This window comes from Carcharhinus amblyrhynchos, chromosome 22, assembly GCF_965287045.1.
Source record: "Carcharhinus amblyrhynchos chromosome 22, sCarAmb.v2.hapA, whole genome shotgun sequence".
Lineage (NCBI taxonomy): Eukaryota > Metazoa > Chordata > Chondrichthyes > Carcharhiniformes > Carcharhinidae > Carcharhinus > Carcharhinus amblyrhynchos.
The window spans coordinates 27,172,549-27,197,429 of record NC_137345.1 but is presented as its reverse complement, the minus strand read 5'-3'; the positions used below and the strand labels follow the sequence as shown (position 1 = coordinate 27,197,429).

The 24,881-nt window shown below is 41.8% G+C and overlaps 1 protein-coding gene across 6 annotated transcripts in view; it reads right to left on the bottom strand.

Moving 5' to 3' along the window:
• The window catches only part of hmga1a (high mobility group AT-hook 1a), a 102,576-nt gene extending 83,348 nt beyond the window's left edge, over positions 1–19,228 (bottom strand). For 3 of the 6 annotated variants that reach the window (XM_080209799.1, XM_080209800.1, XM_080209795.1), the window contains exons 1-3: positions 18,825–19,035; positions 18,360–18,472; positions 13,990–14,073 (exon numbers count right to left, since the gene is read on the bottom strand). In XM_080209799.1, coding sequence (XP_080065925.1) covers positions 13,990–14,073; positions 18,360–18,472; positions 18,825–18,906 — 279 coding nt within the window. In that variant the 5' untranslated portion in view covers positions 18,907–19,035. Of the gene's footprint in view, positions 1–13,989; positions 14,074–18,359; positions 18,473–18,688; positions 19,036–19,142 lie in introns of those variants that run through there. The other 3 variants (XM_080209797.1, XM_080209798.1, XM_080209796.1) reach the window with 3 other exon arrangements.
• Between the last annotated feature and the right edge of the window lie 5,653 nt (positions 19,229–24,881).

Genomic DNA, 24,881 nt, shown 5'->3' with positions numbered 1-24,881 from the left:
CTCACCTGCCCCTCATCATAACTCTTCTATCCTTGCCTTAAAAACATTCAATCAAGTAGCTTCAACCGCTTTACTGGGCAGGGAATTCCACAGAGTCACAACCCTTTGTGTGAAGAAGTTTCTCCTCAACTCAGTCTTAAATCTGCTCCCTGGTTCAAGTTTCACCTGCCAGTGGAAACATCTTCCCTGTTTCTATCTTATCTATTCTCTTCATAATCTTATATGTTTCTATAAGACCTCCCCTCATTCTTCTGAATTCCAATGAAAAGGCTCAATGACCTTCTGTACTCAGCATGGGTGGGCACTGAGTGGGCACCGTGCTGTATGGGGCACTGAGGAGGCTGCCCATCCATAGTTATGAACAATTTAAAGTTTATTTATTTATTGGTCACAAGTAGGCTTACATTAACGCTGCAATGAAGTTACTGTGAAAATCTCCTAGTTGTCACACTCTGGCACCTGTTTGGATACACGGAGGGTGAATTTAACATGGCCAATGCACCTAACCCGCACATCTTTCTGGTTGTGGGACGAAGTCAGAGCACGCAGAGGAAACCCATGCAGACATGGGAAGAATGTGCAAACTCCACAGAGACAGTGACCCAACTCGGGATTCGAACACGGATTCCTGCTGCTGTGAGGCAGCAGTGCTCACCACTGTGCCGCTCCAGTATGTGGATTTCAGGATGTCTCGGAGCACACATGTGCCAGTGCGCCCCAAGGCTGGAGAGATGATTCAACAGCCTCTCGTCTATCAAAAGGTTAGGTGTCCAAAGCAGTGGCAACATTCTCAACCCTCTCAGAGAGGGGGGTGTTTTGAATTGGGGAATGCAGCATATTATGGCCATTAGTGGTGAGGGTAATGGAACTCTGCACTTACTTGCAGGAGAAGTGAAGTCACAACAATTATGAGGGATCCGCCACTGGTGCCAAACCTGGGCGATTCTCACCAGCCATGAGCAGATGATCAGGTCATGGAGAGGAAGCAGAGAGACCAATGGGTGAAGCCTGACAGAATAAGGCTGGAAGTGATGACTGAGTGATTTGTCTATCAGAATGACCTCAGTTATGCAGTTAATTTGTGATACAAGGCACGTATCTCACCCTTTGTTTTCATCACTCAGATGCCAGCCAGGAGACCGACCCAAGACATCGGGGAATGCATAGACAACATACCATCCCTCAGTACCAAGGATCAGCACAGATATTGGCATGTTCGTGGTTATGACTGTGTTGGATGGATTGTTAGGACACAGCAGTGAGGGCACATCATGCTCAGTGGGGTAGATGGTGGAGGCAGGGAGTGCTCAGTGTGCCAGCAGTCAGAGGACTGCTGGAGATAACCACCATGCTGAGTCCGGGGAAGACGATAAGTATTCGGAGTTGCCCATAAAGGCAGCAAATATTGGATGTCCAGCAGAATGTATGGGGGATCTCACAGAGATTGCGGAGGCTTTGCATTCCATGGGGGACATGAGCGCTGGGATGACCCTGAGCTCCGAGCACACAGCCTCGTCCATTGAAAGAGTAGCGGCTCTCATGGAGAGGCAGCTCCATAAGCACAATGTCCCAACACTGGGGTTGTGCTCACACCTGCAAGCCCTCTCATAGGCACTGAGCTCAAGAGGTCAATGCCTGTGCAGAAGAAAGAGTCACCAACCCTTGTCACCGATGCTTGCCCATCCTTTATTGGTGAGAAGAAGGTGAGGACTCACCTCAGAATGATGGTCGAGGTGGCTGTCCCCTCTGTGGAATCTTCTTACGGAGCCCCAGACGAGGGCACCAGCTCCTCCGTCTTCTGCCAGTCACTGCTCCATCCACCGAGTCCACAGTGACTGAGAATTGCCATGCAATGTTGCTGAGCAAACTCCCTAGGTAGTACCTGCTCAGGCCGTACTGACCGGCGAACGACAACCAAGGTCACTTGTACATATAGGGCAAGGAGATCATCAACCTGCCTCAAATGCTACTGTCAGCGAGGGGAGGGTGGGAGGTACCTAGACAAAGCACCCACAAACAAAAACTCAAGACATACTATCCACAAACATTTTTCCACACTGAGTGCTATTGTTTTCTTTTCATTTGAAGAATTATGCTCATGATCTGGATGGATTTACTTTGATTTGTTTCAGTTAATTTTCTCACCTTAAGTAACTTCCTGCACTCAAGCCAGAAATGTCCTGTGAGCTACATTGGTATCAGCCTCAAAGCTGCCTTTTGAGAGATGTCCGGGGTGAAAAACTTTATTTGGATTGGAACAGGTTGCTAAAATGGATGAGAGTTATGTGTTTCGGATTGAGGTGGTGCCAACTGGTGATGCAGGAAGGCAGGGCATGCCAGCCTATCTGAAAATCCCCTGAATCAAGGTGTCCCTGGTATCCCTGCCTACTGTAGATTCCTGATGGCATTCTCATCATCCTCACCCTCTGGCTGCCCGGCATCAGAATCTGAGGCTTCATTGGCACCATGTATGAGGCAGATTTCGCAGCATGACCATCTTGCTCTTCAAGAATTTCCTCCCGGAGAGACTGTGAACAGCACAACAGACAACTACTGTGAGTGACACTCACTTAGGCAGATACCGCAGGGCATCCCCAGATTGTTTGAAGCATCTGAAGTTTATCTTCAGCAACCCATTGGTCCTCTCCAGCACTGCCCTGTGGCTACATGTGCATCTGAGCATCCTCAGCATCTGTCCTCAGATGACTGACAGGCATCATCAGCTACCTTTTCAGTGGATAATCCTTGCCGCCAATCAACCAGTCATCGAAGTGAGCTGAAGCAGCAAAAAGCCTGGGCACCTGCGAGTGGCAAAGAATGTATGCATCATGCGAGCTGCCCGGATACCTTTCACAGACCGGCTGAATCGGGGTCTTCTGGTCACACACACAATCCGTACGTTCATTGAGTGAAAACCGTTTCCTGTTCGCAAAGGCAACCGGCTGGCTAACTGGCACCTTGATGGTCACGTGGGTGCAATCAACGGCATACTGAATGCAGGGGAACCAATCCTCTTGCAACCTAGCTGACCTGGTCCGTCCTGAAATGAATGACAATTCTCACATGCCTGGTCAGAGTATTAGGGTCTGATCAAGAACACCTTCTTCTCTGCTGCCATCAGACATTTGAATGGACCTATCTCGCATTAAGCTGATCTTTCTCTACATCCTCGCTATGACTGTAACACTACACTCTGCACTCCCCTTTCCTTCTCTATGAATAGTATGCTTTGTCTGTATAGCAAGAAAGAAACAATACTTTTCACTGTATGCTAATAATAATAAATCAAATCAAATCAAATGGTATCAATGACCAGCTTCACACAGCTGAGTGCAACTGACTGACAGGCTTCATAAATATCACTCATACTACCCTGGAACAACCTAAAGGCAGGAAGATTTAGGGCCAGTGACTGGCCTTCAGACTCACTAGCACTGAGTGTCCACTCACAAAATTGGAAATTGAGAATCAGATGGGCAACATTAGATTCTCAGCAGTCGGGATTTTAATTCAAAAATGTGAGGGTTAGGTTGATTGACCACGCTAAATTGCCCATAGTATCCCGAGATGTGTAGATTAGAGGGATAAATAGGGGTAAATAGGTGGGGTTGCGGGGATAGGGCCTGGAGTGGGATTGTTGTCCGTGCAGACTCGATGGGCTAAATGTCCTCCTTCTGCTCTATAGAGATTCTATGATTTCTAGTTCTCTTAACTGTCTCCATTATTATTGGCAGGCACGCTGCTGATCTGTGCCTGCACCCGCTGACCGAGATATCGAATGTGCGATGCCGTCAGGGCGCACACCCGATATTACCACACGTGAAGCAGTTTTCCGGGTCGGGCACGCGCCCATCCGCCCAGTCAACACAAAATTTTACTCCACATTTCCTGATACTGCCTACACTCTGTTGTAAATACTTTAAACAAAATAAAGTTAAAACTTTTAGCTGCAATGAATTAAATTGGTTGATCAAAATAAACACGTTCATTTTGCACAATTAATGAGATTGAAAAATCAGCAAGTATTATGGCCTGTGTTAAACAGATACAACTAAAAGCTCAGCACTGTACACTGAGGCTACATTTTTGCAGTCACTTTTGGATATGCATCTTAAGATAGCACTGTTACAAATTCCAAGCCTGTTCTAGATAACATCCAGGGATTTAGAATCATCGGTTTCTTATATAAGCACATGCTACTAATGCACTTTGCCCATCTCCTAAAAGGCAGATTAGCAACTACTTCTTTCTAATGTAAAGAAAAACAGGATAGGCTCGAAACTCTCAGTGCATCTGGCAGCATTTGCAGAGAGAGAAACAAGAGTTAAAATTTCGAGTTTGTCTGATGCTTTTTCAAAATTTTACTAAAAAATTGCAGTGTTGCTTCCAGCGGGAAAAACCCATGTGTTTATCTCCAGAGAAACTGGTTGGATTTCTTTCCAGAACTTAAGGCACGCTGCCAAAAAATCTCAAGGGGATGAGTTTCACGCCATCAAACCCGGGGTTGGGCCCACTGCTCTGAGATCAGGGTGCCGTCATGATCTAATCGGAACATGAGTAAATCTGCCCCAGCCCAGCAGGGAGGTCTTAGGGCCCACTTCATCACACCCAATTGGAGTTGGTATTTTGCTACCCTCCTCCCCCCAATCATTGGCCTTTTCTCCCCCTCATACCCCCAATCATCAGCACCTTGCCCCTTCCTCAATCATCAGCACATTCCCTCCTTCTTCTGCCTACAGTGTGAGCCAGCACTAACTCCCTTCTTCAACAGCCATCACCAGCATTCTCTGCTCCTCCATCCGGTCCCGACCACCGTTACACCTAAATGAATCCTCCCCACCCCCCTCCTTGAGCGTCTCACTGGGGCCTGCCATTTGACATGGGTTGGCACTACCAGGTTGGCATGGTGCTAATCTGGCAGTGCCAAAGGAGAAGTGCAAGGGGGGCATTGCAAGGCCATTGTCCAGGCATGTCATTCTCCTTCAGGGAGGATATGAGGAAAGTGACTGGTGATGGTCTGGAAAGCGCTACCAGGGAGGGTGGTGGAGGCAGGTTGCCTCACATTCTTCAAAGATATCTGGATAAGCATTCTGGGCAATGGGCCAAGTGCCAGCAGATGGATTTAGATGGGAATTCAGGTGTTTCTGATGTATCAGTGTGGACCCAATGGTCCAAAGGACCTCTTCTACGCTGTATGATTCAACGATTTCCCCAGGGGCTATGTTTATCTTTATGACCCCAGGGAGGCCCCAATGGCAGGTTCACGTCTGGGTGAATCTTATGTAAATGGCACCAGCATGAGAGCGTGCCGTTGCCTGCCGAACATCCAGTGTGGGGGCAGGTCACTAAGAGAGGACTCATTATGACATGTTAATGAATTAAAATGAAGTTTCTGAGGTCCTGCGATGAGTTTCACACAACCCCAAGGGCAAGGGCCAAAAAGATCTGAACTCAGGAACTTGCTGGTGCAAATCGCACTCTCCAGATTTTAAGCACACGCCAACATTCCCGCACACACAGAGTGTGGGATCAAAATTGCGCCCCACCCCCTCCCGTCTTTCTCTCTCCACAAAGGCTGCCGGACCTGTTGAGTATTTCCAGCATTTCCTGCTTTTATTTCAGATTTCCAGCATCCGCAGTATTTCGCAATTACTATTTTACAGTTGTTTTGTTGTATTTTCCCCATTCTCTGTCAACCCAATAGCTGAAAATGCCGAGGTGCTAGAATTACTACTGGCAGATTAAATTCGCTATTTCTCAAATTGTAAGTCTTAATACAACTTTGTTGACCAATGGGACTAATAAAACGAAAAAGGAAAATAAAACTTAAAGTAATTGCCAAGTTCATTCTACTTTGACAATTTGTTTATGCCTTTTGAAGTGAGGGATTGTGTTGACAATCATAGAATCCTGCAATGCAGAAGGAGGCCATTTGACCCATTGAATCTGCACTGACCACAATCCCACTCAAGCCATATCCACAGAACCCCATGCAAGACAAGACGGAACAACAGAAATTCTGCTTTTGAATATGGGGGTTAGGGCCTGGGTAGGATTGTGGTCAGTGCAGACTCGATGGGCCGAACGACCTCTTTCTGCACTGTAGGGTTCTATGATTCAATGAAATTCAACACTGAATTCAATTATGGTTGGTTCCCCATGTTGGCTCAATAAAAATTGTTTAAATCCCAATTTTAGATTAGCAAATCTTCCAGTATCAATGGAATTCTCTCCTGCCTTTGCCCACACTAGACATGCCACCTTGAAGTAGCTTTGGCAATGAATCCATTCTGTGTAATGGATCTCAATGCTCCAGTTTCTGAGTTGAAATTTCCAAACTTCTTTCACAACCCCCTTACAGCTGGCAGAGAGAGAAGACTTGCATCCCAGCAGTTAGAGCAAGATGCAAATAAGGTTATATAAACAACAGGAATCATAAAATAACCCACTGCAGCATCCAGTCTCGAGTTTAATATTTGCCCATTGATTGTACTCAGGCAATCTTATGCAAAGATACCAAGAATGATAAATCAACATATAGCAATTCCTTCAGTCTGGAATGGGTAGAATCCTTCTGTGGTTTCCCGTGTGCTTGCACATGTGCATAAAGAATTTCACCTCCTTGTACATATTACACAGATGCATGTAATTATCTAAAGTTCAAATGTCTAGGGAAGAATTATTCTGCTGTATTGTGGTTTTACAGCAGAGTTGTTTTTTTTCAGTGAGGACCCCAGGCAATGCTTAGCCATGAAAGAAATTCTAAAGTTTCTTATGACATGTTTTTGGTTTACAAGTCAAGAATAGAGTGACAAACCAAAGGTACTGTGCACATTATTTAAACCAAGATCAGTTTTTACACTGCATTCAGGAAATGTCTGCAGTTAGAATGTGACCTTTGAAGGGAACTTAGTGCTGCTTATCAAACTGCACTCTGTGCAGCTTTTATGACAGCTGCAGTTTTCATGGTTCTCATTTGTTATCATCTACAAATGCAAGATATAGAGCCATAGACTCCCTACAGTGCAGAAAGAAGCCATTGGTCCATCGAGTCTGCATTGACTCTCCAAAAGAGCAAGGCGGAATCTTACGAGAATTTGGCAAAGAGTCAATTCTGGTGAGGAAACTGGCGTGGAATTCTCCAACTCCACAGGCCAGGTCTTGCCACCCAGGCCCTCCCCTTTGCCCTTTCCCTGTAACCAGAAGGCCAGAAGAACCACCACCAGCCAATGGCGAGCTGCCTTCTGTCACAGCAAATCACACAAGTTGTTGGGTAAATCCCACTGTTGTCCCCATTTCCTCTCTGTCCTGTTCCCTGGGTTGCTGTGTTTTTCCAGCATTTTCTGTTTGCTGTGCCCAAGCTTGTGTGTAGTCATTTCTCCAGAACCCTTTTTTTAAATGTGAGGTGGCAGTTTAGCACCAGGGAGAAGAACAGGAAAAACTTCATTCTTCCTCACTTCCCCTCTGCCACCTTACCATGGCTAATCCACCTAACCTACACATCTTTCGACACTAAGGGGCAATTTAGCATTTCCCAATTTGACATTTTTTGTTTTCTCTCCCACAATTCCTCACATTACAATAAATGTGTCAAATATATTAACATTAAATTTTACCATCCATCTAATGCTGCCTTAAGTATGTGTTTGCATACGTGGTGCAACGTGCCAGTGTTTTTATGCCTGATGCCGGGCAAGACAGGGCATGGATTTGCACACACAAGTAAACTTCCAAATCTTTGCCATGCTGTCATGAAAGATATCAGGCTTCTTCACAGAAAAACATAGAAAGATAATCAGAAAATGTTGCCTCAAATTTCAGTTCAATGAATTGAAATACAGGGCAGAATCTTACGAGAATGTCAGTCCTGGTGAGAAAACAGGCGTGGAACTCTCCAGCTCAACTGGCCAGTTGTCTCGCTAGATCTTGTCACTTTAACTGCAAAAACAAAAGAGCGGGCATGATTTGCAATCTGGCGAGGCGAGGACTCTCAGAGTCAGGAATTGGCTTCAGTGGCATAGTCCTTTAAAAAGGGCAACCCAGTCATATGAATTCCACCCGCGACCTGTCCACGCCCCTGATCATCGCCGCATATGAGGCTCCGTGTAGAGCCCACCCCCTGGCACTGCATCCCGGAACAGGCTAGCCTGATGAGTTGGTAGTGCCAACCCGCCGATGATCTTGGTGCAGGCTCAAGATCCCACCCACAATCTATTACTAATGGGGCATATTTTGTGAGAAAAGTTATGGTAGGCTGATTACAATCACCATCATAACAGGGGTAAATTGTAAACCTCTCACCTGCAGCTAAACACACAAGATGCTGCCAATAGATACCCGCATTCCTCCATAGAATGAAATGTTGCACTCCACACTGAAAAGCTCAGCAGTGAAATGAAAACAACTTCTTATATTGCCCAATAGGTATTTACAAAAAAGTAGCTGTTAACATTAGTACTTGTACATTTGGGAGAAGTTTTCAAAGAGCATGATAAGTGATAATTACTGCTGAACAACCTGTCTGGCCCTGAAATTCTATTTTTAATTACACATTTTGAATCTCATTCCTTCAGGAAAAAAATAATTAGATACAGCCTAATTTACTTTTCACTTTTTTCCGCCTCTCCTATCTCTATGTTTCCCAATATTTATTTCACTTAAATCTAATTCATATTTCCTGTCTTATGCTTCCTGGTTTGGCCTGTCTCAGTGAAGATTCTTCAATCTTGATTAAATATGTTTCTTAACCACTCACAGTTACTACAGATCCCCTGTAGAGGGTGCTGCTCTGAAAAAGATGCCACATTGAGTAGAACTCTACACTGCAAAGCCTACAAAGTCTTTGAAGATGACTGTCAGCGAAATGGATAGCACGGAGCATTCCTTCATCACTCACTGCCAGAATGGGCCATCATATCCAGTTTTTACCTTTAACAGAGATTTCGAACGAAAAATACTGAAAATACACAACAAATACAACAGGGTCTGAAAAGATAAAAATTTACATCTTGGGTCAAATCTCTTCATTTGATCACTACCCTAAAATCACTCCTTTATCAAATTTTCCCTACATACGCTGAAGCAAAGAAGTAATTTTTCCCAATTTTGAATGGAAACTTTCATATCTATAAAGTAGGTTTGGTGGCACGGTGGTAGAGTGGTTAGCACTGCTGCATCACAGCCCCAGGAACCCGGGTTTGATTCCGGCCTCGGATAACTGTCTGCGTGGAGTTTGCACATTCTCTTTTTGTGCCTGTGTGGGTTTCCTCCAGGTACTCCGGTTTCCTCCCATAATCCAAAGATGTATAGGTTAGGTTGATTGGCCATGCTAAATTACCCCTTAGTGTCAGTGAGACTAGCAGGTTAAATATGTGGGGCTACAGGATAGGGCCGAGGTGGGATTGTTGTCGGTGCAGCCTTGATGGACCAAATGGCCTCCTTCTGCACTGTAGCGATTCTATGATTCTAGACGTAAGCTCAAGATGGTAAGATAATAACTGTTAGAAATAAAATGGAATATCAGTATGAACACTTTGAATTATCTGTAAAGACATTTCAAAAATGAATGGTTACCAAGGTTCAAAACAATTTTTAACCTCCTTGTCCTCCTCATTTCAGACAATAGTTGCTGAACAAATGTCCATTTACACTTACTGTGCAAGAAGCTGCTATTCGAGTTATAGTATCATATTGTTTCCCCGGTCCTTCTCTACATTTCCATATCTTATACATTTATACCTTTACAGAATAAAGCATTTTATAAATCTTAATGAGGACACTGATTTTTACCTTTTGTTATCAGCCGTTTTCAGTAACAGATAACAAATGTAAAACTGGGAGTTGGAGAAAAAACATTTTCTACAGCAACTGGTTGTTCTCGATATCGAGACAAATGTTCCAAGTGACCGAACTACTCTCCATCATGGCAAAGAAACCTCTGCTTCAAACTCTACATTAATAAACATAATTGTGTTTTTGCAGTACAGTATATTAAAATACAGAGTTTTATCCGAGACATTGAAGCATTGGTCAGCTAACAGTATGATTATGAAGTTTATGAAGCATAATTATTCTGATACAATCAGAACATTTTTTAAAATACTAATTCATGGGACATGGGCCAGCATTTGTTTCCCATCCCTAATTGCCCTTGAACTGCGTGGCTTGCTAGGTCATTTCAGAGCGCATTTTAAGAGTCAAACACATTGCTTTTCAATGTGTAGTACCATCTCAGAACAATAAATGCATATTCTATCCATTTCTACATGATCCCTCATCATGTCCAACACTAGGAATAAGTCCATTACAGAGCCTAACAATGCACCACAACCATTACTATTCATATGATTTAATTACTAAAAGTTCTATTTATAATCTTTGGCTATTTGCAATAGGCAAGGTACTGACAATACTCAACCAGCCCATGCTTGCAAAATTCAAGAGCATTATGGCGCAGATCTTTCAGGAAGTGGATTACTGTTGTATTGCCACTCTGCTTAAACTTTCCCCTGATTGCGATGCCAAGATCAACTTTCCCAGAAATGTGGAACACGACGTTCCCTTGGAGAGCTCCATCACTTCAGAACAGAGTAGAAAGGAAGATGTGACACACTGTCGTATGGTAAATTTAAAGGTGCAGTTTGAATGTTGGTAAATGGGTGAGCAGTTGAATGGTAGGATGGATAGGGGTGGGTGAGGTAAGTGGGGCAGTGCGGGTGAGGTAACAATCAGATATGGGAGCCAGGTGGAATAGTTGGCCAGGGAGCCTGCATAAATGATCTGGTCATTTCCAGAGTAAGAGTTAGGTAACTATTCGGGTAAGTATGACAGAACTGCCTATGATCTCCAACTCTAGCTAAGAGTCAGTGATATTCACTAAGGTCCCAAGTAGCAGAGGAATTGACTATCAGAAGTTGAAAGTTCCTGGACAATGAGGACTTGCGCCATGTTCTGACATACATCCAGTCTTCAATGTTCCAAAAAATGAAAGCTTTGGTAAATACAATGTTAGCTGTGATTCCACAATTCTCCATGGAATTCTTTGGCTCATTCTCCATGAAAACATCTTAACGAGAGTAGACTTGCCAACTAATCAGCATCCTTTTGTCATGTAGCATAAATTGTTGCTGCTGTTGAAATTTGACATTCTTGCTTCTGTTCTGATGAGATCAGAAGCTTCGACAGTGTGTCTCTTTTTTCAACAATATTCAAGTTTGGTACTATCAAGCAACTATTTGTACATAACTTATTTCATTTGAGTTACTCTTGATATCAGGGTTATCATTAGGATTTCAGCAAAGGAAAATGACATATGTGCACTTATCGTGATGAGTCCGCTAAACCTGATAAACAGACACTTAGCAGCAGAACTTTTCTCTTCATACTTGTATTTGTTGAGAGTAATCTGACCTAAATAGCATTAAGGTGGACTACTGGTGATTTCAGGCTGATCATGTGTGGTGATAGATTAAAAGAAAATGATATTAAAATAAAAGAAAATCATGATATTAAAATAAAAGAAAATCATGATATTAAAGCATCCTGGTGCACAGCAGGATGGCACAGTGGTAAGCACTGCTGCCTCACAGTGCCAGGAACCTGGATTTAATTCTGGCCTTGGATGATTTTGTGTGTGGAGTTTGCCCGTTCTCCCTGCGTCTGCTTGGATTTCCTCTGGGTTCTCCGATTTCCTCTCATGCTCCAAAGACCGTGCAAGTTGGGTGGATTGGCCATGCTAAATTGTCCCTTAGTGTTCCAAGATGTGTAGGTTAGGGGGATTAGCGGGGTAAATATGTGGGGTTATGAGGATAGGGCCTGGGTAGGATGCTCTGTTGGAGAGTTGGTGCAGTCTCGATGGACCTCCTTTTGCATTATAGGAATTCTATGATCCAGTGCATTACTAAAGCAGGCTGACCTCTACTTTTGTTTCTGAAGGATATTGGTACCAATATATTAACTAAGCCTACAACTGGTCTGAAGTGAGCACAATTTCAGCCCAGATTCTGGAGAAAATATACTCAGTCACGAAAAAGAAACTCAAATGTCACACTGGGGCAGTAGGGGCACAAGTGAGATTGGTTTACATTGAGACTACAGCTTCTGCACATCTATACATTAGATCTAGCTATTTCCGACGATAATTTATATACACACCGTATGAGCCACAGAATGTTCATAAATGCTTTTAAGGCACAAAGTGACATTTCTGTCCAAAATTGAGTAATCTGACTTGTTTCAATAAACACACATCTGCTATTAGGTACATACACCAAATAACATATCTGCAGATCTCTGCAACTTCAAATCATAACTAGCCTGTCATTAAAACAAATTAAAAAAAAGGGGCTAGAATCGGCCAAACTGCCCTGTTCAACTTCTGTGTCCATTTCACTATCTCATCTTATCCCCATATTCCTCAGTTCTCATACTGCCTGAAAGCTTAGTTAATTTCAATCCTGAATATACTCAATGACTGAGAATTCACTTTGCTCCAATAATTCACAATTTTCAGAATGGGGAAATCTTTGCTCATCTCAGTCCTAAATAGTTGACCCTTACTCTGAGACCAGTTGTAGTCTCTACAGCTAGGGGAAAACTGCTTCCGCAGAGAATATAGATACATCTTACTGAATCTCTACCCGTAGAACAGCCCTCTCATTCCAGAAATCAATACTGTGATCCTTTTTAAAGCAAATACAATCTTCACTAGATACGAAGACCACAACTGTACACCATACATATGGTAATTGTCCCTTTAAGGGCAACACAGCAGATTCAGGGTCACCTGGCCTGCGTGACCAATACGGACTCAGGGTGAGGAATCACCCCAGGAGGAGGAGTTCTCCCAGGCAGAGCAATTTAGAGCTATTTGCAAACATGCTGCTGCTTTTGAAGATCACCAGATAAATCCCTTTTCGATAACTAATGAAGTTTCTGAAAGTGCATCATTACAGTACTCTAAATATGATCTTGCTAAACACCTATATAACCTCAGTAAAAATTTCTTACTCATGTTCTAACTTCTCGCAATAAAGGCTGACATTTCATTTGCCTTCCTAATTGCTTGCTGTACTTGCATGTCAACTTTCTGTAATTTGTGTTCATGGACACCCAAATCCTCGGTGCACCAACATTTTCTAGTTTCATCATTAAAAGAAAGTCTGCATTTCCAATCTTTCTACCAAAATGGATAACTCTGCATATTCACACGTTTATATTCCAGCTGCCAAATACTTTCCCAATCGTTTAACAAGTCTAAAAACAGGAATACTCAGTGTATATGGTCACATCTCCAGTTGTGAAGAAGAGTTATATTCGAATAGAAATGTCAATTCTGTTTCTCTCTCCATAAATATTGCCAGGCCTGCTGTATATAGACTTCTATCATCCTCGATAGTTTGCTTTTATTTAATGAGCTTATAATCTCTTCTCATTCTCTTTATGCCCTCCCCACTGTTCATTCAGCAGTAAGAATCCTCCAAAAGCAAGTAATAATAAACAAAAAACAACTTCAAAGTAAATCCACAGTAAAAGTTTAATTCAGATTCTTCTTTACACACCACTTCAGCCACAAGTGCTTCTCCATCCTCACCTGCTTCCTTTTTCTACCAGGTCAACTGGTCAACTGACTATCACAGCATGTTGCCATTGGTTACATTGTAACATTCACATCTTACTTTTCGTTCTGGCTTTGTATTTTTATAAATTTTGATGCAATACATTTGGTTCCTCCATCAATAATTGATATAGCTGAGTCCCAAATGCTCTCTAACAGTTACACATTGTCATCCCAGAAACAACCCATATTTTCCCACTCTCCATTTTAAAAATATCTTGGCTGAAATGGTTTCCACTTGCCAATGGCGAATGATTTGATCATTTAACAGTCAAGGAAAGATAGACGAGATAAAATGTCACACATGATCATTTTTAATGATGCTTTGATAGGGTATACAAGTTTAAAAAATGATATGGATTACATGTACTTACTCTTCCAGATTTAGCAGAAACTTTGTTTTTGCTTCCTTTTGGTCTTCCCCGTGGTCGTTTTGGAGTAGGAGCTCCAGTTGGTTCCTATTAAAATGGAAGAGAATAAAAAGATTAATGGCACAGCTCTGCAATACAAACCTCTAGCTACATGCAGATACCTATAACATTTGCTCATTGGACCATACTAGCACAGGGAAATAGAATGGGTTTATCTGCTTCATCCATGATTATGCTTTGTTGCAGGATTGCTCTGCTTTCAGCAAATGACAGTCACAGAATCCCTACAGTGCAGAAGGAGGCTGGTACCAACAACAATCTCACCCAGGTCTATCCCCATAACCACAAGTATTTACCTGTTCCCCTGGCACTAGGGGTCAATTTAGCATGGTCAATCAACCTAACCCATACATTTTTCGACTATGGGAAGAACCTGGAGCACCCAGAGGAAACCCATGCTGACACAGGGGGAATGTGCAAATTCCACACAGTCACACAATTAACCTGGGTCCCTGACACTGTGAGGCAGCAGTGACAGCTTCAACCAGTTGCGATATTTGCATCAAAATGAATCACAAAACAAGCCTCTTAATATTTACATTTTTGAATGATAAAAGTCCCTTCTATTTCTGCTGTTGCCCGATAAACATTTCAATCAAACAAGAAGGCTTTCTGAATATATATGAGCAGAATCATAAATCTGCTAACATGTTGGTAGTACTGAAACATGGAAGATTAATGGGCATATGATAAAGCATTCTACTTGATCTGAAAATGTGCATATTGTTGGTGATATTATTGTCACCTCACTAAAGATCAATAACGTGTTTTATTTTTAAGAATCCGACACCCCAGAAAGAATGAAGCTGCAAAATTCATGCTTTAAATCAAAAAGAATTTTATGACACCAAAACCAAAGAGCATGAATCCCAACACCTACATTCTGTTTTAAAAGTCAATAGTGTTAAATGTATTACAAGCATGGTGAACCTTTTTGCCTTTTTTTTAATCTCCCAGACAACTTGGTCACATTTACTGAAAGCCAATTGCTCTTTTTTTTAAAACCTGTAATCAGATCCTAAAGCAATCTCGTTCTTAAAAGAGACCATTAACCCAAGATAGTTCTTTCCCCCCACAAAAGGACTTACAATATTATAATATTACATACTTCTACAGATTGTATTCTCTAACAAACTCTCTCTTTCTATAAATAAAATGAGAAAAAACACACCAAAATTTAATGCTCTAGGTAACTCTGTTTACCACACCATAAATAATCCCACTCCAGAAACACACATTTCAAAACTGGCTAGTGTAGAAATTTAATCTGCCTGAAACTATCCCAATACAAGCTTATTTATTAGCATCACAAGGAAGTTTACATTAATACTGCAATGAAGTTACTGTAAAAAACCTCTAGTCGCTACACTCTGGCATCAATTCGGTTACACTGAGGGAGAATTTTAGCATGGCTAATGCACCTAACCAACGCGTCTCTGGACTGTGGAGTAAACCGGAGCACTCGTAGAAAACTCACGCAGACACAAGACGAACATGCAAACTCTGCACAGACAGCCACCCAAGCCAGGAATCGAACCCAGGTCCCTGGCGCTGTGCCACCCAATATACAAGCATTTCTGTGAAAAGGTACAGGACCTATTTATAAAATTTCCTCTAATACAGCTGAATGCACTATTTAACAAAAGCACGCAGGTGCAATATATTACAAAGGTTTTCACAACAGCAGACAAATAACCAGATTACTATGTGAATACACTGACAGCTAATACTTAGACGGACCACCTTCTCAATAGGTTGATCTAAGAATTCGCAAAATTCAGCAAGCAGGGACTTCACCATGTTGTGGCTTTTTTATTTTAATTGCCACCTACCCCCATTTTGAAACAATCAATGCACCAAGATACAGTGCTAATTGAAAATCTGTGCATGAAAGCCACGCTTCATACCTATTAATAGAAGATTAATTTAAAACCCCACTTTCCTGTTAAAATTAGAAGAGATGTAAATTGCAGTGGAGAGGGTACAGAGGAGATTTATGAGGATGTTGCCAGGTCTGGAAAATTGCAGCTATGAGGAAAAATTTGGGTAGGCTAGGGTTATTCTTCTTGGAACAGATGAAGCTGAGGGGAGATTTGAATGAGATGTACAAAATTGTTCGGGATCTGGATAAAGTGCAATGGAAGGGTCTATTTACCTTATTGGAGAGGTCAGTGACTGATGGGCATAGATGGTGATAAGAGTTATGAAACCCACGGTTTGAAAAGATAGTTGGTAAGACAAAAAAAAATCACCAAAATACTGTAACCTGCAAGGGCAATGAACCAAAATGGGCTGGGCTGAAATGGGCTGGGTGGCTCATTGTTTTTAAGATGGTTTTCAGCCTTTTGTCTAAGATCAATTGTAGGACAAATCCTGAGATCAGGTATAATGCCTGCTCTTGTCACCTTGAATCTAATATGTGTCATTTGTAGGGACCATTAATTGGATTCACTTTGAATTTGAATTAGTTTTTGAAACAAGCAAAGAGACAGATTAGGGGCCTGCCCCTGTCCACTCTGAGCACTCGCTTTGTAACTTAGAGAAAGGATAAATTTATTTTTTTTAATTCAGCCAGTGTAGACATGATGGCCTTTTTTGAGCTGTAAATGTTCTGGGATTCTTATGAACTGAAAAAGGGGAGATTATTTCATGAGGTCAAAATTTAGAGGTGAGTTCTTAATCAGTTGGTGGGATGGGGAGTCAAGAGGTCAATTAAGAATTTTTTTTTGAATTTTCTACTCCATTCTTAAAGTTATAAAGCCAGAGTGCTCAGAGTGCACTGGGTAAACCCAAATCTATTCCTTGCTTGCTCCAAAAACCAAATTCAAAATCCAACTGATTCCAGTTCAAGGTCCCCATAAGAGAGGTAAATAAGATCCAAGCTAACAAGATGCAGCATTGCACCTCATCTTGGGCTTGATCTGATGCTTGATCATAGGATCGTAAAATCCCTACAATGCAGAAGGCCATTCAGCCCAGCGAGACTGCACCAACAACAATCCCACCCAAGTCCTATTCCTGTAACCCCACATATTTACCCTGCTAATCGCCTAACACTCAGGTAATTTAGCGTGGTCAATCAACCTAACCCGCACATCTTCAGAGTGTGGGAGAAAACCGGAACATGCGGAGGAAACCCATGCAGACATGGGGAGAATGTGAAAATTCTACACAGTCACCCAAGGGTGGAATTGGATCTGGATCCCTGGCGCTGTGAGGCAGCAGTACTAACCACCATGATCTTAGCCAAGAGGCCAACTAAGACCCCCTTGCCATGCTTGTGGCCACAATGACAACCAACATAGATAGTATAGTGGCATAGTGGTTAGCACTGTTGCCTTACAGTACCTCCCAGCTCGGGTCAGACTGCGCCGAATCTGCACATTCTCCCTGTGTCTGGATGGGTTTTCTCCAGATGCTCCCACAGTTCGAAAGACGCACTGGCCAGGCTAAGACTTTCCCTCAGTGTACCCGAACAGGCGCCGGAGTGTGGCGACTGGGGGCATTTTCACATGACGGTGATCCTGCTTGTCACACCAATAAGTAAAGTTCAAGGCAGCTGAGGACCTGTTTGGGTTGCAGTCATTGGCAACACGCTGACGTCACCGGGGAGGTCGAACGTCGCCTCTCATTGGATAGGCTTGCCAGCTGATTGACATGCGGGCCGGCCAATGGGAGCAGGGGCTGGGGTTGTGACTACCGGTTCACACAATGGTTTAAAGGTCTCATGTTGCGGCTGGTGCTGAAAGCAACATTGTAACAAAGAAGGAGATTCCCAGGGAAGGCTCGGGACTCCGGCCGCTGTGAAACTACCCCGAGGGCAACACGACCTGGCTGTCCCCTTTTTTAAAAACAAAAAAAAACCCTCAACAAAACACACACACCTCTCTGGGAAATTTACAACAACACAAAAACACAACAAGGAGAGAGAAAAATGTTCCAGCGGCTTATTCACAGCCCCAGCCAGATGGTGCTCCGCAACCCGGAGCAGTTGTAAAATTGATCCATTATTCAAAAGGCGGCCTCATGCATTTTTGTAATCTTGTGACACCAAAATAGATGCGGGGAACCAACAGGACGACTGCGTATGCGAAAACAGACGAGGAAAAAAAAACTTGCATTTAAAATCCAAAAACGTGGGTCGGTAAGAGAGAAAAATGCGGTTTTAAAAAAATGCATATCGATAGTTAACTTTTTTTTAAAAAACGGTAAAGTTACTCCTGGGGCAGACTTGTCTGGCCGAACTGTTGGTGGGGGGGCGGGGGGAGAGAAAGTATGCGATTTCAGTAAAATGTAAATGATACATCTCATACTTGGGGTTGCTTCCTGGGTCTGCCGCGTCCTCTCTTTGGCGTGACATCCTTCTCCTGCTTTGCTGCTAAAGGCTGGCTGGGCTTTGCACCTGTGTCACTCATCCTTAATTCCTCTGCAAAAAGAAAGAGAGAAAAAAACAAAATAGATGGGGAAAGGGGGAAATAATAATAGAGTGACCCATTCATTAGAAGAAAAAGCCCGGACAGATGGAAGATTCAACAGCCAAATATACAAAAAAAACTGAAACTTCCAACACAGTCATATCAGCATGCAATCGGTTGCACTGCACGATTATACTTAAATTGCAAAAAGAAAAAAAAACACTCACAAGAAATGCAACGTCAGTGTGGAATAGAAAAGCCCTTTTCGCTACTGGATCAAAATGAAACTAAAAGCTGGTGCAAATGCAGAGTCTGCATATACAACACACACACACTAGGCCTGTTCCTGTGCTCGATTCCTACCCTGAATGATGATCACACTGGCTCTAATAACGGCGGCTGGAAGGAAACGGAGAATGAAGCACACAGATACACACACACACATACACCACACACTTGGCTCTGATCCAAAGGCGGGCGATACGATCAACAGTAATGGTATATTTTATATATAAAAATATATATATTGAAAATAAAAATCCTAAACAATATCAAAGCAGCTGCCACAGCCTGGATCGAGTTACATAGCAGCAAAGCAAGTTCTGATTGGATCTCATCCAGCAGGTTATTATACAGAATCCTCCTAAGAGATGATCTACCCACTCAAATATGCACGCTTACTATTAATATTTTCAACAGGGATTCTTTTTTAGGCAAATTGTCACTATTTAAAATATGTTGCAATGCTTCTGTTACGCATGTCGCCGTTCATAGGTTTATATTTTGCAGCATCACATGCTCTGGGACTGGACTGGGATTGTCACCTCCCACCAGCCGGCGAGCCTTTGATCCGAGCAGCAGCAGCGGTACACTACACCATAGCCCGCTCCTTGTGCTTGCTGTCCACTTCCCATTCAACAAGCAGCTGAACGCTAGGCTGCAATTTTAAGCAGCACTTTGGTCCACACGCTCTCTCCTTTGAGACTTGTGTGAGAGCTGCACCTAGAAAATCAGAGCACCTTCACCCTCAGAACAGGTGACGAGAAATCTTTATTTTCACCTTCTTTGGTCGTGCTCAGGAATATTTTTGTGTACTTAAGCAGAGTACATTAAATCTATGAAATGCATCATCAATCAGGCTTTGGTGACTTTCATATCACTTGTTTTTAAATCATTTGTTTCTTCCCTTTGTATTTTAATTATATTTCACACACTACTCCCAACTGAATAGGTGGTGTTTACCCTGGTCACCAGCCTCTCGCTTTGAGGCTGGCAGTTAGGCTTTGGACAAGAGGGTCGAGCTTCATCGCTCCTCGGTTTTCTACACTCAACAATTCCTGCAGTGAGGAAGGAGGCCATTCAGCCCACCTAATCTGCACCGACTTTCTGACAAAGTATTTTACCCAGTCCCTGTCCCATGCACTATCCCTGTAATCCTACACGCTTTCCGTGGCTAATTCCCCTAACCTACACTCTCTTTCAAGTGTGGGAGCAAACCGGAACACTTGAAGGAAACCCACACAGACACAGGGTGAATGTGCCAACTCCACACAAAATAGTCCCCCAAGGTCAGAATTGAACTCAGGTCTCTGGCATTGTGAGGCAGCAGTGCTAACCACTGTGTCACTCCTGCAGAGACTTGTAAATGTCTTCACGGAGAGTGGGATCTTATCTGTGGGAGGTCACTGATGTGCACCTAGAAACTATTATTTAAGGTTTTCTTTCTGCTCTGAAGGTGTCAATGTAACAGAGGTTGAATCCACTACAATTTTTTGGATAACCTGAAAATATAATTTTTAAATGCAGGCAGTGAATGAGGATTGAGTTTCTTCAATGTGTTGATACTACTATTGATAAGAATACTTTGGGGATTGAATAACATTTGAAGTCACTGTTTCAAGCAAAAGGCTTTGTGGCAGAGATTTTTCCTTGCAATCCAGATATTCTTGGCAATAATTATCTCTTTGCATATCATAAATACATTTATAAACTCTGGGTAAAAGCGAAGTACTGCAGATGCTTAAATTTGAACCCAAAAGAGAAAATGCTGGAAAATTTCAGCAGGCCTGGCAGCATTTTTAAGTGGAGAAAAGACCTGTTGCTTCAAGTCCAGATGACCCTTTGTCAAAGCCCCTTGACGGAGTTTTGACAAAGGATGATCTGGACTCAAAACATCAGCTCTTTTCTCTCCTTACAGATGTTGCATACCTGCTGAGATTTTCAGCATTTTCTCTTTTGGTTACATTTATAAACTCAATATGGAGATTTAAATTTTAAAAAGTCTTACTTTGACTTCTATTTAGAGGTACGTTTGAAATATTTCCATTCAGATACTAGAGATTTGTATATTTCAATTTTCTTTAATTTGGCAGTTTTTATTTGTCTCAGTATTAGATTTTGACCACCTATTTCATCTAAGTATTAATTTGAAGTTTCATTTTTGAATGGTAACCTCTAGTTTTTAAAGTTAGGTACTAAATTCAACTGAAAATGCAGTTCTACATGTTCATGTTGTGTCTTGCTGTGCTTGGTTTGGTAAAAATTAAACTAGTTTGAACTTAGAGCAGTTGAATGTGTTGGGGAAGCCAAAGTTGAGAAGTGATTATAATTAAACACTGTCTTCTCACTTGGTAACCAGCTTAACTTATAGTGAGCCAATATTTTTCTGTGGCAAGGTATTGCTGTTTCCTCTGCATCTTTTTTTTCTAATTTTGTGCGACAAGTTGCAAAAAGCGCATGTTGATGACATTACAGCGAGGGAGTGGCTCCGGCTCTGTCCAAGGTCTTGCTGTGGCTGTATAGGGCATTGGTGAGGCCGCAGCTGGAGTACTGTGTGCAGTTTTGGTCGCCGTACTTACGCAAGGATATTTTGGCCTTGGAGGGAGTGCAGAGGAGGTTTACTAGGCTGATACCGGAGTTGAGGGGCTTGAACTATGAGGAGAGGCTGAATAAACTAGGCTTGTACTCGTTAGAGTTTAGAAGAATGAGGGGAGATCTCATTGAGACGTATAAGATGATGAATGGGATGGATAGGATAGAGGTGGAGAGACTCTTCCCGCTCAGAAAGGACAGTAGGACTAGGGGGCACAGCCTCAAGATAAAGGAGGGGCGGTTTAGAACAGAGTTGAGGAGGAACTTCTTCACTCAAAGGGTGGTGAATCTCTGGAATTCTCTGCCCGTTGAGGTGGTGGAGGCTGCCTCGCTAAATATTTTTAGGACGCGGGTTGATGGGTTTTTGATAAGCGAGGGGATTAAGGGTTATGGGGAGAGGGCGGGAATGTGGAACTGAGCCACGACAGATCAGCCATGATCTTATTGAATGGCGGGGCAGGCTCGAAGGGCTAGATGGCCTACTCCTGCTCCTATTTCTTATGTTCTTATGTTCTTAAACTACAATGGGTCTTGAACAAAGCCCAGTCCATCACGCAAACTAGCCTCCCATCCAATAACTCTGTCTGGGAAAAGCAGCCATCATAATCACTGACCCCACGCAGCCCGGACACATTCTCTTGCACCTTCTTTATTGATTTTGATTTGATTTATTATTATCACTTGTATTAGCATGCAGTGAAAAGTATGATGTCACTTACCTACCTACTCAAGAACAGCTCCTAAAGTTAATTTATTAGGCACAAATATGCAAACATTCACACTGCAATGGAGTTACTCTGAAAATTTCCTAGTCACCACACTCTGGCACCGTTCAGGCACAATGAGGGGCATTTAGCACAGCTATTTCACCTAACCTGCACTTTGGACTGTGGTCGGAAAACCAGTCAGACACTGGGAGAACAAGCAAACACCGTACCGTGACCCAAGCTGGAAATCAAACCTGTGAGGCAGCAGTGCTAACCACTGTGCCGCCATGCTGCCCCTGCTGCCATCAGGCTTTTAAGTTGATCTTTCTCTACACCCTAGCTATGACTGTAACACTACATTCTCCCCTTTCCTTCTCTATGTATGGTATGCTTTATCTGTATAGCACACAAGAAACAATACTTTTCACAGTATACTGTTATCCGTGACAATAATAAATCAAATCAAAAACTGGGTTCTAAGTGAACTGCTAAAGAAGCAATGAATCTCCTTAAACAATCAACTGAATGATTGTGATATCAGCAGACAAACAATGTAGTAGGAAGCATCGCTAGTGGGCATACTCAATGTCAGATCAGTTGCAGAAAGATAAATAAAGAGACGGAAAGAAAGTTTGGATTGATAGAGAGAAAAACAGAATAGAAAAGGAAAAGAAAGTTAAATTTAACTTTATTAAAATGAAGGAGTGCGACTCCATGTTTTCAGTAGTTAATGTTCACTGTCAGTGTGGTTGAGAGTGTGGTTAATCACATTGTTAAATGGGTACTTAAACCTGTCATGCAAATGACCGTAGTTTAGTCCATACCTACTGCACAAATACAACATCACGGCACTCAGTGCATTCTCATGGTGAGGCAAACAGCGAAATACCATTTTCATGATGCTACTTGTAGAGCAGCATTACAAGGACAATTTCACTAGTGATTCACTAATGACAATTATAAATGTGTTTTTAATTCCTTTGTATGGTCTACTTTTGTGGGACACATAGCATTCCAGAGTCTAGGGAAAAAATAGACTAGTTATGCATGCATAAACAATGTTTTCCTGCATAGAAAAGTACTACAATTTATTGTTTATGTTTTTATTTTTAATATATTTTCTTGGTGCTAGGGTCCTCATGTTAAGATACCCTCCAGTTGAAAAAAGCCTGAACAGCTTTAACTGGTTAAAGGTTTCAGAAAAATTCACTGTTGCAGGAATGCTGCTGTCCATGGTATTTTTTTGGTATTAATGCAACCTTTTCCAACAGGAATGTTCAAGTTACAAAGAAAGAATAAAAAAGCAATTTCCCCTGGTAATATACACACTTTGGCAGTGTTTCAGTTAGCCAGATTCGCTTGCAAATGATTTGTGTGAAATATTGCTATGGTTAAAAAGAAGTGACTTAATTCATTTCTTTTTTCAAATGGGTTATATAATACATGCAAACTGTTTTGTCATTTTCTGTTTAAATTTGACTTCCTAATCCTAAACCCTTGTTTATACAGGAAATGCGGTCAAATAAATGAGTCATGCCTGTACTTAGTAAAGACTCCATGCTAAATTGAAAACATAAGAATTTGAACATTTGAAATAATTAAAAATTTTCATTCTTTAAAAATAATCTATAACGCGCTGTGGCAAAACTATGACTTCAAATTTCTTCATTTTTCTAATAATACTATGAATTTTTTTTTGAAACTTGCAATAACGTATAGGACAATGTTATAGGCACATTAATAGAACAGGAAGCTGGTTCACAGCACTAAATGGTTATGTAAACAAGTAACTAGGAAAAAAGGCTTGCAAACCACAGCAGACAGCTGAGCATATGTAAACAATTACAAGTGAAGTGGTTGTCAGGCTGGAATCTTTATCGATCTTTATGTGCAACTGAGTGGAGATCATATGCTTTCTATATTATTTAGATTGAGAAGATGAAAGCTACAATTTAATACCAGACATTCAGTGAAATATTCCTTTTGTTTTACTTTTTAAGTTATTTTAAAATAAATAAGCTAATTCTATAAATGGTTAGCATTTTAATATTTGTGATGTTTAGAAATAAAAAAAATGACAGGTCACAAACAGACGAAACGGACTTCATTTAATTTATGAATAGATCAGTATGTCTCTACTTTGATAGGTCACGTTTGCTTTTTTTTTGTACAATTGACAATGCATAGTACTTTTCACTCCCCATGACATTCATCTTCAAGATGAACCGAGACAAAAATAAGTAGTCAAGGCAATCAGTTATCAATCTCTGCCAATGGTACTCTTGATCTGTGCACTCAGAGTGTAATAGGGTTAAGGTTAACCCTAACACAATAGTTGATATTGACTCTCTCTCTTTCTAAATCCCTCCCAATGGCAAAATGGCTCATTTCCATCTTTTCACTCACATTTGTCATGGCAGGTAAGATAAGGACTTCCTGTGTTGGGAATTCATGATTTAAAACTGTATGCTATGTTATATTGCAAAGAGTACAATTAATTACAGTTGATTGTGCATGATTCTTTCTTTCCTTTCTTAGGTTCCCCCTCACACGCATCATGCCCATAAATTCCTAGATTTTGGTGATGCACTTCCAAAACTGGCAACTAAATTATATGCTTGTTGATTTGCCCCTGATGTTTCTCTCACTGTGATGAAGTCTATTATATTGATTTCACATAGGCAACATGTTTAAGAAAGTAATTCTACTTGGGAGAATATACAATTTTGAATTTACGTCCTGTTATTCCACGTGGTATATCAAGTTATGCAAACTTTAATTAAAACTAATTGAAATGCCACCTTTCCAGAAAAGTTGAAGCCCATGCAACAAAAGGAAAAAT